Source organism: Dasypus novemcinctus, chromosome 9 (assembly GCF_030445035.2).
Source record: "Dasypus novemcinctus isolate mDasNov1 chromosome 9, mDasNov1.1.hap2, whole genome shotgun sequence".
Taxonomy (NCBI): Eukaryota; Metazoa; Chordata; class Mammalia; order Cingulata; family Dasypodidae; genus Dasypus; species Dasypus novemcinctus.
In genome coordinates, this window is record NC_080681.1 from 107,097,576 (window position 1) to 107,112,528 (window position 14,953).

The following is a 14,953-nucleotide window of genomic DNA, read 5'->3' on the forward strand; positions in this document are numbered from 1 at the left end:
ATCATAGTGGTTGTAACTAGCAGTGCTATTATGTAGAGATCACAGTGATTGAAAAGGGAAGCCTGAGGTCATGTATATTACTAGAAGGAAAGTTAAAAATTGTATCGTGGGGGAAGTGGATGTGGCTTAACAGATAAAATGTCCACCTACTGTATAGGAGGTCCAGGGTTCAAACCCAGGGCCTCTGGCCCGTGTGGTAAGCTGGCCCACGCGCACTGCTGCTGCATGCAAGGAGTGCCATGCTATGCAGGGGTGTCCCCTACATAGGGGAGCCCCATGCTCAAGGAGTGTGTCCCGCAAGGAGAGCCGCCCCATGCTAAAAGCGCAGCCTGCCCAGAAGTGGCGCCACACACACGGAGAGCTGATGCAGCAAGATGATGCAACAAAAAAGAGACACAGATTCCCGTGCTGCCTGATGAGAATGCAAGTGGACACAGAAGAGCACACAGCGAATGGACACAAGACAATGGGGGAGGGGGGGAAGGGGAGAGAAATAAAATAAATCTTTAAAAAAAAAGTATCGTGGGATTGTATAGCATAGCAAAACCTCATGTGATGAAATGTGATTATGGGTAATATTGCGAAATATAAGACTTTTTCTCTGAAACTGAACAAATGTATGTTAATGTTACAAGATGTTATGTTAATGTTACAAGATGTTACTATCAGACAAAAAAACACATTATGCTAAATGAAAGAAACCAGACACAAACTACTGCATATTGTATGATACCATTTATATAAAATGTAAATATAAATCAATTTATTTAAAGATGAAATTAGATTAGTGTTTATGTAGGGCTGGGGAAGAATAGAGGGATTGAGATGTGACTCCACTAAGGGGTGTGGAGTTTTTCTTTTTGGAGTAATGAAATTGTTCTAAAATTTTTGTGGTGATGAATGCACAAAAATGCCCATTGATTACACTAATACCATACAAATACGGTGATTATACAAAAAGCCATTGATTGTACACTTTGGATGGATTGTATGGTATGTGAATATATCTCAAGAAAAGTGCTTAGAAAAGAAAGCAGCATCCGATCCAGCCTGGTGAGGAAAGAACCACAGAAATCAGTACTTCCAATACTTCGTGTCAGGTGCTCAGCTGAGGATCGTGCATGCCGCGGTGATGCAAAGGAGGAAGGAACTCGTTCTGCCTGGGTCAGTCAGGGAAGGCATCCCAGAAGAAGCACTCTTTAGATTAGATCATAGAAGATAAGTAAGGTCATGCTAGATTGAGCAAAAGGCAAGGGCCTTCCCAGGAATAGTGGTCACAGCATGTGCCAAGGCACAGAAACGTGAGGACAAATGGAGATTTCAGGGAAGCAGTAAGAAGTTCAGTGTGGTTGATTAGAGGGTGCATAGCAGAGAATGGTAGCAGATGAGGTGGAAAAGGAATCTGGATGTGATCTTGGGTGACAGGGAGCGCTGGAGGGCATCAGAGGAGCCAAATGCATGGCCGGCAGTGATTGGAGGCACAGTTCTTCTCAAACTTTGGAGTGCACAGGAGATCACCTGGCCATCTTATTAAAACACAGATTCTCATACTGCAGGTCTGGGGTGGGGCCCGAGAACCTGCCTTTCTGGCACGCTCCCAGGCGCCCATGCTCATGCTGCTAGTCCAAGGACCGCAGTTTGAGAAGCGAGCTGGTAGAGGCCTCACTCTGCTGCTGCGGGGGCAGGCAGCCGCTGCTCCTCCTACATCACTGCAACGACCTGGCGCCCGACGGTTTCTTGGGTCAGCCCTCTTGCAGCTCTGACACGGGTCAGTCCTGTTGGATGCCAGATATTTGTTCCCTTGACAGATGTTTACTAAGATCCTGCTCTGGCCAGGATTTGTGCTGGGTGCTGGAGATGCAGAGAGGAAGAGGAAATGCCACTCTCTGATCTATGCCGCCACATCTCTTGCCTCCCAAATTGTTTCTCTTCTTCCCCTCTTGTCCCCTACCATCTATTCTCTGTCCTGAAGTGCGAGGGAGCCAGGCAGATTGTGTTCCGGGCTTGTTTGATGCACCCCAGTGACTTTCATTGCTCAGGGAGAAAATCCAAATGTCTTACCATGGCCTAGGAATGATCTGGGTCCTGCTGCCTCATCTCATTCTTTCCATTTCTCACTCTGTTCTGGCCACACTACTTTTCTTTCTTTCCTTTTTTCCCCATCTCCCTCCTCCTCTCCCTGCCCTGCTGTTTTAGTTGTCCATTTGCTGTGATCTTCTGTATCTATTTCTCTTTTTGTCTTCTCTTCTCGTCTTTCTCCTCTAGGATTTACCAGAATTCGATCCTAGGGACCTCTGATGTGGAGAGAGGTTCTCTGTCACTTGTGCCACCTCAGTTCCTGGTTTCTGCTGTGCTTTACCTTGACTCTCCCCTTCGTCTCTCTTTTGTTGCATCATCATCTTGCTGAGTGATTCATTTGTGTGGGCACTGGTTCACCACGTGGGCACTCATGCGGGCACTCGGCTTGCAGCACAGGCACTTGGCTCTCTGTGCAGGTACTCATGCAGGCACTCAGCTCACTACAAGGGCCCTGGCTTCCTGCACAGGCACGCTTTCTCTTTTTCTTTTTTTACCAGGGGGCCCCAGGGATCGAACCTGGGTCCTCCCATATGGTAGGTGGAAGCCCTATCCCTGCCACATCTGCTTCCCCACACCACATTTCAATTCCTTGAACATGACAAACTTATTCCAACCTCAGAACTTGGTGAACTTATTCCCATCTCAGGACATTTGTACATGGTGAGCTCTGCCTGGAATCTTCTTGCAGCTCTTCTTCTGCTTGTTCCTTCTCACCTCTTGGATTTCAGCCAGGAAAGATCCAGCTTATATAATTTAGGGGGCTCTCTTTGAGGAAAATATACCAAATTATAACTATACAACTAGAGAAAGGCCCTAGGAGGGGGACTTGAAGCTTGAGCTTGGAGGGAAGAGCCACCAACTCCAGAGGAAACTCGACTGGTTATATTGTGGGTGACTTCGAGAGGTCTGCTGATGCACAGCTGTAGCTGGCTACTAAGTTTGGGACTAGGGCCAAGAGAGTGGAAATCACATGGGGACCAGGAACCTGGGACTTGACAGAAGATCTGGAGCGATGGGCACAGAAGGGATAAAGGGCAGTGGCTTTGGGCAAAGGCAGGGCTTACACCCAGCACTCCCTGCACTGATTCTAGTCCTGTATCCAGAAGGAAGAAGCCTACTCTGCTGGGCCGCCTGTGGGGCCATGGTGGGCCAGGGAGGCTCTGGAGTCAGACAGACTTGAGTGCCCATTGTCCCAGGTTGGGTTCCCAACAAGCAGACAGAGATGGACAGTAGCATGCAGGCACTTCGGTCTTGGAGTATTTTGAAGAAAAATCAAAATAGCATATAATTTCACCTGTAAGTACTTCAGTGTATGTATCTAATAGATAAGGACTTAAAATATACAAAATACAGTACAATATCTATATCACACCTAAAAAAATTAACATCAATTTCTTATAACATCAGATATTTAGTCCGTGCTTGACTTTCCCCAATTGTCTAGAAAGTATCCTTTAGAGTTAGTTTGTTTGAATCAGGATCCATTTAAGACTGACACAGCATTTGGTTCCTCAATCAAACTTCTTGAGTGAGAATTTGACACTCCCACTTCCTCACCTCCCTTTCATTCTTCAACTCATTCCTCGGAAACTCTTTCCCACTCTGATCACATGAGATATCTCTCCAAGCTGCCACATCCAGTGTTCGCTTGTTTTGCAATTGGTTTCCCTGTGGCTCTTCGCACTGTGGGCCACTCGCTCCCCCTCTGATGGGAGTTTCTTCCCTAAGCTGCCCAGCACAGCTCCCTCCTGGTCCTGCGTCTCCTCCTACCTCTCTAACCGTCCTTCTCTGCTTCCTACATGGGTTCCTCCTCCTCTGTCTCCTTTAATGCTGGGCTCCCCAGGCTTAACCCTGGATCTCCTGGAAATCTCCCCACTCCCCACACTGTTCCTTGTCAGGATCGTCTCCATGAAGATGGACATCGTCACAACCCCAGTCACTGGGGTTGACTCCCTGTCAACCTGCACCAAATCGAGCCCCAGTCTTGTCCCTTCAACTTCTCACATTCATCCATTTTCCCTCCATCTGCTCTGCCATGGTCTAAGCCTCCTTTGGCCATCCAGACAATTGCAGTTGTCTTCTTGTCCCTCTGCCTCTGGCTACTCTACACATAACCATCAGAGTGTCTTCCCCAACCTAGAGCCTACCTTGTCCCTCCCATGTACAGAGTTCAAATGACTTCCCATTTGCTGTGGAATCAAGTACATACTCCTTACACTGCCATTCAAGACCCATCTTGAGCTGACCAATGCTTACTTTTCTAGCCTTGCCCCTCCTTACCCATCTCACTCTTTCAGTTTTAGTTAAACTGAAGATTTCAGGTTCCCTGAGAGCAAGGCATAGCCTCTGTTATTCCTGCAGGCCTTTGCACATGCCATCCCCTCTGCCCAGAATTCCTCTCTCCTTGCTTCTTCAGGCTAACCCCTTCTCTTCCTTCAAGAGGTCTTTCCTGACCCCTCATGTCTAGGTGAGGGGTATCTTCTCTGAATTCCCATGACACCTTGTACCTCCGCCATCATAGCACTTCAAGTTTGTTTGCTTCAGAGATTCTCTCTTGCAAATGGCCTGTAAGCTGCTCAAGGGCAGGTACTGGGTCTCATCTCTGAGTCCAGTACTCTGGCCAGGGCAGTGAGTGCTTGTCTGGTGAATACAAAAATGAGGGACAGAATGGGTGACCTTGGCTAAACTGTGTGCATGGTGGGAAGATTTTTTTAAAAAAGTAATTAATTAATTTTTTGGAAATGTTTTATTTAATTGAAATTAATGCCAAAACATCCATAATGAACAAAATATCTAAATTTTAAGACAAGATCATAACAGTGTCATGCCAAGTTATAGCGGAGCGTGATGCAAAATGAAGAATCGACATTACTGATTTTGACTTTTAAAAATATTGTGTTAAAATATTATCTTGATAACTGAATTTTTTGGCACCCCCTTAAATTTTGTGCTCTGGAGAGGGCCTCACTTGCCTCACCCTAGTCCTGGCTCTGGTGGGAAGACTTTTGTAACAGACCTGGACAGGCACGGCATGGTGGACAGGCCCTAGGATAACCTATCTTGGGTCCTATGACCGGAGAAAGACAATTTCCAAAGAATAGTTGCCCTCCTCCCCACCCACACTGAGCTGGAGACTTCCTGGGAAGGGTGTAAATAGGGGTGGTGACTTCCCCAAAGACTCTGAGTCTGTACCAGCAGTAGGCCACCTCCCTCCCTCTTTCGGGCAGCATGAGGCCAGGGCTAGGCCAGGAATGCCCCTCCCCTGGGAAATCCCCCAAGGCATGAGGGGCCAGCAGGATAAAGAAAGAAGGCCAGTCCCAGATGGTTGAGCATCTGGGGCTTAAAGAGAAGGGGGGCTGGAGCAGTGGTTTTCAAATTTGCTCTCAGGACCCCTTTACATCCTGAAAAAATAGCTTTTGTTTACGTGGATTATATCTATCAATATTTATTAAAAATTAAAATGAAGACATTCTAGAACTTTTAGTTTTTAATTAAAAAATGACAATAATAAACTCATTCCATGCTAATCTAAGTAGCATGATTCATATTTAACGGACAAGGAATATTTTCCAAAACATAAACAATTTAGGAAGAAAATTGACATTGATTTACATTCCTCCCAATCTCTTTAATGTTGGACTTAACAGAAGGCAGCAGATTCTCGTATCTGCTTCTGCATTCATTCTGTTACAGTATGTTCTTTCAGTTGAAGTGTTTGAAGAAAATCTGGCCTCACACAGATATGAATGTGGAAAAGGAAGGGAAGGCTATTTAATGGCCTTTTCAGATAATTGGTGGTACTCGTCTTTGATGTTACATCAAAGCTCAGCACACAGTAGTCTCTTAAATGTTAGTTGCAGTGTGGCCTTCTTTCAGTCCCTGGAGCCCACCTAGCTCCTGAGGAGCCAGGCAAGTCCCTCTACCTGGAATGCTTTCCCCTCTCTTCTCCTTTCAGGTGTCATCTTTTTTTTTTAAGATTTATTTATTCCCTCCCCCCCCCCACCGTTGTCTGTTCCCTGTGTCTATTTGCTGCAACTTCTTTGTCCGCTTTTGTTGTCAGCAGCATGGGAATCTGTGTTTCTTTTTGTTGCGTCAGCTCTCTGTGTGTGCGGCACCATTCTTGTTCAGGCTGCACCTTCTTTCACGCTGGGCGGCTCTCCTTACCGGGTGCACTCCTTGCGTGTGGGGCTCCCCTACACGGGGGGACACCCCTGCCTGGCAGGGCACTCCTTGTGAGCATCAGCACTGCGCATGGGCCAGCTCCACACGGGTCAAGGAGGCCCGGGGTTTGAACCACAGACCTCCCAGGTGGTAGACGGCCGCCCTAACCACTGGGCCAAGTCCACCACCTTCAGGTGTCATCTGAAACTCACCTCCTTTCTAAGTAGGTCCCTTTTTATTCTCCATTCAGTTCGTGTATGTCCTTCACCCAACTTTCCCTAATGTTAACAAACTATGTTTGTTTAAATTGCTTTTGTCGGTCTCCCCGAGAGCAGAGCCGCATCGGTCTGTTCACCCGGCATCCCCCTTGTTTGGCAGGGTGCCCAACAGGCAGCTGGCGCGCAGTAAATATTTGCTGGATGAATGTGTGATGAATGACTGAGCCTAGAGCTGGATTTGAGAGCCTGGCTCCATCCCCTAAAAGCTATGTGACCTTGGACAAGTCATACAACCACCCTATACCTCAACTTCTTATTTTGTAAAATTGGGGATAATACTTCCTATGGCAAAGGGTTTTTGTGAGACTCAAATGAGGTAGTGCCCGTGGAAGCACTGGCAGGATGCCTGACTCCAAAAAGAGGTGCTGCTAAGTGCTTTGTTTTTTCCTTGCTTCTCCTAATTCTGTGCTCTTTTCCCTGCACTAGGATAGACGAGGAGCCTCGGACCTCTTGGCTCTGGTTGAGTCTCTTGCTCTTTCCCCACCAGCTGCTTCTCTGAGTCAAGCTCACAGCAAGATGGACATCAGGGCTCACCCTTGGGCAGCAATTGTGGGAGGAGCAAGATGAGAGGGAGCGACCCCTGGTTTCCTGGAGAGTGAGAGTTGGGGAGGAACTGTTGAAAAGGGACCAGACTCTGGGTAGTGAGATTATGGCTAGCTTTAATCTTAACATCCCTTAAACAACAACAACAACAATAACAACTTTATTTGAAATACTTTTAAGTCTTCAGAAAAGTTCCAAAAATAGTACAAAGAGTTCGTGTGTACCCTTCACCCAACTTTCCCTAATATAAACAATTTATGGAACTGTTAGAGATTTCTCCCTTACAAGGTTTATAGTGATTAAAAGATCACAAGGTTTACAATGGTAACAAACAGAGGCTTGCATTCCCGTGACCTAGATCAGCCCCCCAACCAGAACTGTGTTCAGATACAGTTCATTTCCTCCAAGAATAGACAAATGAGCCACATGACACCACCAGCCCCTCCCACATCCCTAGAATTCACAACCCCTAGCCCACCACCCCCTAGCCATCCCTATTGGCTCTAGGGTCTTACCCAAGCCCCAACCCACTCCCACTGACTAAGCATTTTCTTGCCTATAGATATACTATACAAATTCATGTCTGCCTCTGCCAGAGGCCGGCTGAAGTCTCTCTTCAGAACCCTGCCATGCCGGCAGGGGAGCTGAAGTCTATTCTTCAGACCACCTCCGTTGGGAGAGCTTCCCAATAAATTTTCTGCCTGCAATAGACAGTTTCTGTGCCCCAGTGAGTGCAGTTTTTCTCCAACAGTAACCATAATACAATGATCAGAACCAGGAAATTAACACTGATAACGATGTCATTAATGAAATTGTCTACCTTTTTATTTGAATTTCACCAGTTTTTCCCCAAATGTCCTTTTCCTGTTCTAGGACACAACCTAGGATCCCACATTGCGTTTAGTTGTCATATTTCACCTCCATCTTCTCAAATCTATGACCGTTCTTCAGTCGTTCCTTATCTTTCACTTTTGATCAGTGCAGGTTGGTTTATTTGGTCACACGTTGGGTTTGGCTGAAATTTTCTCACGATGATTAAGTTGAGGTGAGGCATTTTGGCAAGAATACCACAGAATTGTTGTTGTGTACTTCTCAGGCATCTGATCAGAGGTACACTGTGTTGCCACGTCTTATTACTTGTGATGTCAATCTTGATCACTTGGTTAAAGTATTTTCTACTGTTTCTCCACCATATACTTTTCTTTTTAAAAAAATCAAAAAAACTTTAAAAATTATTAAAGTATTAAGCACTCCTAAAAAATCCAAACTGTAAAGTATATGGTAGAAAGTAAATACATTTCTTACAAAGGCCACCTCACTTCCCAGACATTACTTACCACTATCAACTGTTTGAGGTCTAGTAGTCTAGATCTTTTTCTATTCATATACATATACATATGGGGCCATACAAAATATTTTCTACAGCTGTTTTTTGTTTTGTTTTTGCTTAATGATATTATCTAATAGCTTTCCATGTCAGTATAATGAAATCTTACTCATTCTTTCTAATGACTGGCTGATATTTCATTCTGTGAGTGACCTTAATATAATATGTCTCTGTATTTTCCAGATTTTTCAAATGAGCCTATAAATAATTCTTAATATAGAACATTTTGCCATCAAAAATTCCATTCCAAATTCCATCATTTGAAAAAAATTCTAAATTTATGAGAAAAAGTAAAAATTTTATAATATAAATTTTTTTAAAATTGAATCCTTAGAAATGGATTATTTAAAACTTTAAGACAAAATAAGCCAAATAATAAAGAATTACATTTCAAAATGGAATAAGAATTGGTGATGCAAGCACAATATTGTAAATGTAATTAATATTGCTGAATCATACACATGAAAGTGGTTAAAATTGGAAATTTTTTAAAAAATGGAATAAGAAGGAAGAAACTACTGAACTATCACTGATTTTGTTGAATCTCAGATGCCACTGATTGTAAAAACACATATTCTTATATGTAGAAAGAAAAAAGGCTGCCAAATAATCAAAGATGCCACAATTACAAGGCATATGCGGATTTTAAAGTTTTTAAAATGTGCCAAATGGGAGTCTTAGAATTGGTGAACTGTGAGAGTCCCTTCTTGGCTCTTCATTAACCAGAATTCATCTATGTGTGTCTTCCAGGGACAGGCAGGACCTCATGACCACCTGACCTTCCCACGCCCAAGCGATGGAGTCAAATGATTCTTCCCGTGTCGACTCTGAGTTCCGATACACCCTCTTCCCGATTGTTTACAGCATCATCTTTGTGCTAGGGACCATTGCCAATAGCTATGTGCTGTGGGTCTTTGCCCGCCTGTATCCTTCCAAAAAGCTCAATGAGATAAAGATCTTCATGGTAAACCTCACCGTGGCCGACCTGCTCTTCTTGGTCACCCTGCCTCTGTGGATCATCTACTACTACAACCAGGGCAACTGGATTCTTCCCAAATTCCTGTGCAACCTGGCTGGCTGCCTCTTCTTCATCAACACATACTGCTCTGTGGCCTTCCTGGGCGTCATCACTTACAACCGCTACCAGGCGGTGACACGGCCCATCAAGACAGCTCAGGCCACCACCCGCAAGCGTGGCATCTATTTGTCCCTGGTCATCTGGGTGGCCATTGTGGCCTCTGCATCCTACTTCCTTGTCCTGGACTCCACCAACACAGTGCCCAGCAAGGCTGGCTCAGGCAATACCACCCGGTGCTTCGAGCATTATGAGAAGGGCAGTGTGCCGGTCCTCGCCATCCACATCTTCATCGTGCTCAGCTTCTTCCTTGTCTTCCTCATCATCCTCTTCTGCAACCTGGTCATCATCCGCACACTGCTCACGCAGCCGGTGCAGCAGAAGCACAACGCTGAGGTCAAGCGCCGGGCTCTGTGGATGGTCTGCACGGTCCTGGCTGTGTTTGTCATCTGCTTTGTGCCCCATCACCTGGTGCAGCTGCCCTGGACCCTGGCTGAGCTGGGCTTCCAGAACAAATTCCACCAGGCTATTAATGATGCGCATCAGATCACCCTCTGCCTCCTTAGCACCAACTGCGTCTTGGACCCCGTCATCTACTGCTTCCTTACCAAGAAGTTCCGAAAGCACCTCACTGAGAAGTTGTACAGCATGCGTGGCAGCCGGAAATGCTCCCGGGCCACCTCGGTAACAGGCACTGATGTAGTCTTGCCACTCAACCAGGTCCCTGTCAATTCCCTCAAAAATTAGTCCCTGCTTTTGGGACCAGGCCCAAAGCTTCTCTTCCACTCACATCACAAAGTGACCTGGGAGAAGAAGGGATATCTGCTGTGGTCTGGGCACCCCTCCCTGGAGATTGGTAGCCCGTTACATATGGAGGCTACCAACTAGAAAACCCAGAACTTGGATAAGCCCCTTCATCTGTCTCTTGGGCATGCATGCTACAGTAACCTTGCCTGATGATCTCCTTCTGATGGGGTTGGGGGTGAAGATCAGGGCCCGGTACAGAACTTGGAGGCAGGTTTGAGCTACCTAGTTCATCCCCCCTGTACAGCAACCCCAAGTGGGTATGACCTAAAATTTTGGGCAACTTCTTCACGTGATAAAGGCAGAGAAGGGGGTTTGTGAAAGGGACACTCCTCTGGCTGTGTGGCAGTATCTTTGGGGTGGACTTTTGAGCCAGAATGGTGCCGTTCTCCCTCTTTCTGCCCACAGGCACAAAGTCTTAGTGACACTTCTCAGGAGAAGTTCAATGAAAGCATCTTTCAACTCACTCAGCTCTTTGTCCCAAAAGGTGGCTGGAGAAGATAGAATTTGGCCATGAAACTTGTTTCCTGAGGCAGCTGTGTCTCTCTACGCAGGCCTAGCATCAGGTCTGGGTCTACTCTGGGGAGTGGGAGAAAGACAACTGCCTTGACCATCCTTCTGTCGCAAAAACAGACCCTGACTAACAACCTCCTTTGTGGCAGCTGCTCACGTGGGGGAGCAAAAGTCTCTTAGAGCAAAACTGGGGACATCCAGGCCAGGGCAGCGTGATGCCCAGAGGCTTCCAGGGAAACAGGCACTGGGGCTGGGAACTGCCTGTGCGTGTGAGGCCTCCGGAGTGGAAGGAGCCTGCCAAGTTCTGAAAGGCCCCCTCCACCTAGCTTCCAGGAGGTGGGAGGAGCAGTCCAGACTCTGAATTCTGGGTGTAGGAGGGAGGTGCCTGCTTCTCTTGAGGCTGTCTAGGTGCCCACTTGGGATTTTCAACAAATACATACAAATGCAAATACGCCTCTCACGTGTTCTGAGTCAGATACTTGGAGCATGAACTGGGCATCCTCAGACCCAGGGATTTGGAGGAGACGTCCCTGGCTTCTGGAACCCTGGGTCCCTCTGAGGAATCTTCCTTCTAACTATGTCCCTATGTGGTTGGCACCGTTATCTCCTGTCTACCAGACAAGCAACGGATTGCTGTTTTGTTTTGTTTTGTTTTAAGATTTATTTATTTCTCCCCTCTCTTTGCACTCGCTGTCTGCTCTCTGCCTTTGTTCATTGTGTGCTCTCTGTCTCTTCTTCTTCTTTTTAAGAGGCACCAGGAACCAAACCCAGGACCTCCCATGTGGTAGGTGGGCCCCCAGCTGCTTGAGCCACCCCCGCTTCCCTGCTGTTTTTGACAAATACTTCCCAACGGCCAGTATTCTGCCTGGGTTTGGATGGGCTGTGCTTAGCACACGGTGACTTGGTGGACAGCCCAGCATACTTAAGCTTTGGTACTTAAGCACAGACCAGCTTCAAGTGTTGGGCTTGTCCCTTCCTGCCGAGGGCCCAAGCGCTGAATTTCCTACCTCTTAGGATTGTTACGAGCAGCAAACGCTGAGGCAGGTGCCTCCGGGTCAGGGTGAGTGCTCATCTACCTTCTTCCTGAGAACTTGGCCCCTCCCTGTAGCCAATCCCTCAATCCTCTGACTGGAGCTGAAGGGCCAGTCAGGTTTTCTTGCCCAGAAATGGGCCGCAAGATTCAGGGATGCTGTTTCAGGCTCTGCAGGTCACTTACCTAAAGAGATATAAACTCTTGAGCTGGGGGGTAGGGATGTCTACCTCTACGTGTCTGTGTGTGTGATGGGGAGGGGGCAGGAGAGGGCAGTGGCCACTTGATGTAGTAGAGAAGACGACTCTGCTCAGAGAGAAGATGAGGATGTGAGAGCAAAGCAGAAACCAGAGAGAAACCACAGGAGCCTGGAGAGAGGAGGGGCGGTGTTTCCAGGCCTGCGCTCCCCTCCTCCAGGCCCAGCCTGCCATCTGCACCTCCTCCCTCAGGTCCTGTGAGATTCCCTAGTCAGGATCCATTCTCTTACTTTGCATAAGCTGATTTGAATAACTGTCTATTACTTGCAACCAAAAAAAGCTCTGACTGAGGTAAATGCTTCTGTGCTGAAACATGGTGTTTCTTGAATTTCTGCCATTTGTGTATCCCCCTCACAATTTTTGCCATATCCATGTACCACCTGTATGTTTACTTAATAAATATTTTTCTTTAAACAGAGTTGCTTTTTAAAACTTAAATTTATTTAAAAGGGAAATTTTATAACAGTTGTAAGTGAAAACCGGTGCCACCTGCATAGAAGGGAAACATAAAAAAGGAAACATAACTACTAAAACAAAACAGTGCCTCCACATCCCAGCTAAAATCACTTCAGTGCCCCAGTGACCTGTGTCACATACTTCAGGAAACACTGCTGGGCAGTGTCAGGTGGGAATTTCACCCCCCCACCTGAGAAAATTGTCCAAAGTCCCACAGCTAAATAGTGATGAAGCCATGATTTCCAGTCAAGCAAACCACTCCAGAACTCACACTATGCTCTATTATTATCATTATTAATAAATGTGTTCTCCAAGTTGGAATTTTTAGAGGACTGGCAGGGAAACGCTGCAGTATAATGAAAATTTTGGCAGGTCTTTGCCCTCAGTTTCTGAGGAATCAGTTTTGAGAACAATTCTGAATCTTTGGAATTTTCTGTGGTAGGAGTCTTTGGTTCTTCAAAAGAACACGACCCCCCAGGATATAAGTCCAACACCGTGCAGTGCCGCTCATTATGTGGGTCTCCATCCACTGATGCAACATACTGTGGCAAGATAGTGTCACTCCCTAGAATCCTGTTCCAGGTGCGCCCTGTCTCACATGCCCCCCACATTCAACACCCTAAACCAGTAACCCTCCCCAGCCGTATTTGTCAACAGTACGTTCCCAACATTGTAATTTCAACCACATACCCACAAATCCCCAGAGTTCACCTGCTCCCTCCCTCAACCTCCCCCTAGATTTATGGACAGTCCAACCTACCCTCCCACCCTACCCCGCTCACAAACCAGCATCACCCAACCCAATAGCATCACTGCACCACTACTGTGCCCATCCACTGCACAACTACACCCTTTCACCTTATCATAGATTTTGCCCACATGGGCATTGGCTCACAAACGTCTCCATTTTTGTCTCCTGTAAAAACCTATCTTCCAGACTCTAGCTCTGTGAGTTTGCTCAGTTTGCTTAATCATATCAGTGAGGTCATGTAATATTTGTCCTTCAGTGCCTGGCTTCCTTTACTCAATGTAGTCTTCAAGATTCATCCATATTATCTCGTGGGTTAACTGGATTCCTTCTTATAGTTAAGTGATATTCCATTGTGTGTATATACCACAATTTGTTTATCCACTCATCTGCTGATGGACATTTGGGTTATTTCCAGCATTTGGCAATAGTGAATAATGCCTCTATGAACATTGGTGTGCATATATCTGTTCATGTCCCTGCTTTCAAGTCTTCTGGTTGTTTACCCAGCAGTGGGATTGCTGAATCATATGGCAGTTCTACTGTTAGCTTCCTGAGGAACCACCAAACTATCCTCCACAATGGCTGCACCATTCTACATTCCCACCAGCAGTGGATAAAGGTTCCCATTCCTCCACATCCTTTCCCACACTTGTAATCCTCTGTTTTTTTAAAAGCTGCCAGTCTAATGGGTGTAAGATGATATCTCATTGTGGTTTTGATTTGCATTTCCCTAATAGCTAGTGATGTTGAGCATCTTTTCATGTGCTTTTTAGCCATTTGTATTTCTTTTTTGGAGAAGTGTCTATTCATATCACTTGCCCATTGTTTAAATGGGTTGTCTATTTTATTTTATTTTTTAAAAGATTTTATTTTTTATTTATTTCTTCCCACCATTGTCTGCTCTCTGTGTCCATTTGCTGTGTGTTCTTCTTTGTCTGTTTGTATTCTCATTAGGCAGCTCTGGGAACCAATCCTGGGACCTTCTGGAGTGGAAGAGAGGTGATCATTCTCTTGTGCCACCTCAGCTTCCTAATCTGCTGCATCACTTATTATCTTTTCTTTGTGTCTGTTTTTGTTGCATCATCTTGCTGCAGCAGCTCTCTGCATGGGCCAGCACTCCTGTGCGGGGTAGTGCTCTGTGCAGGTCAGCACTCCGTGTGGGCCAGCTTACCACACGGGCCAGCTTGCCTTCACCAGCAGGCCCTGGGCATCAAACACTGGACCTCCTATGTGGTAGATGGGAGACCAATTCCTTCAGCCACATCCGCTTCCCTGCCTTTTTATTCTTGAAGTGTAGGATTTCTTTATATATGCTGGATATTAGACCCCTATCAGATATATTATTATCAAATATTTTCTCCCATTGAGTAGGCTGCCTTTTCACTTTCTTGACAAACTCCTTTGAGATGAAAAAGTTTCTAATTTTGACGAGGTCCTATTTATCTATTTTTCCTTTCATTGCTTGTGCTTTGGGTATAAAGTTTGTGAAACCATTTCCTTATGCAAGATCCTGTAGCTGTTTTCCTACATTATCTTCCAAGATCTTAATGGTCTTGGCTCTTATATTTAGATCTTTGATCCATCTTGAGTTAATTTTTGTATAAGGTATGAGATGGTGT

At 45.9% G+C, this 14,953-nt stretch overlaps 1 protein-coding gene across 2 annotated transcripts in view; it reads left to right on the plus strand.

Annotated features, from left to right (window-relative positions):
• Positions 1-12,545, plus strand: part of PTAFR (platelet activating factor receptor) — a 32,031-nt gene extending 19,486 nt beyond the window's left edge. For both annotated transcript variants that reach the window (XM_004455701.3, XM_004455702.3), the window contains one exon: positions 9,199-12,545. In XM_004455701.3, the coding sequence (XP_004455758.1) occupies positions 9,245-10,270 (1,026 nt within the window). In that variant the 5' untranslated portion in view covers positions 9,199-9,244 and the 3' untranslated portion in view covers positions 10,271-12,545. The remainder of the gene's footprint in view (positions 1-9,198) is intronic.
• Positions 12,546-14,953: the final 2,408 nt, after the last annotated feature.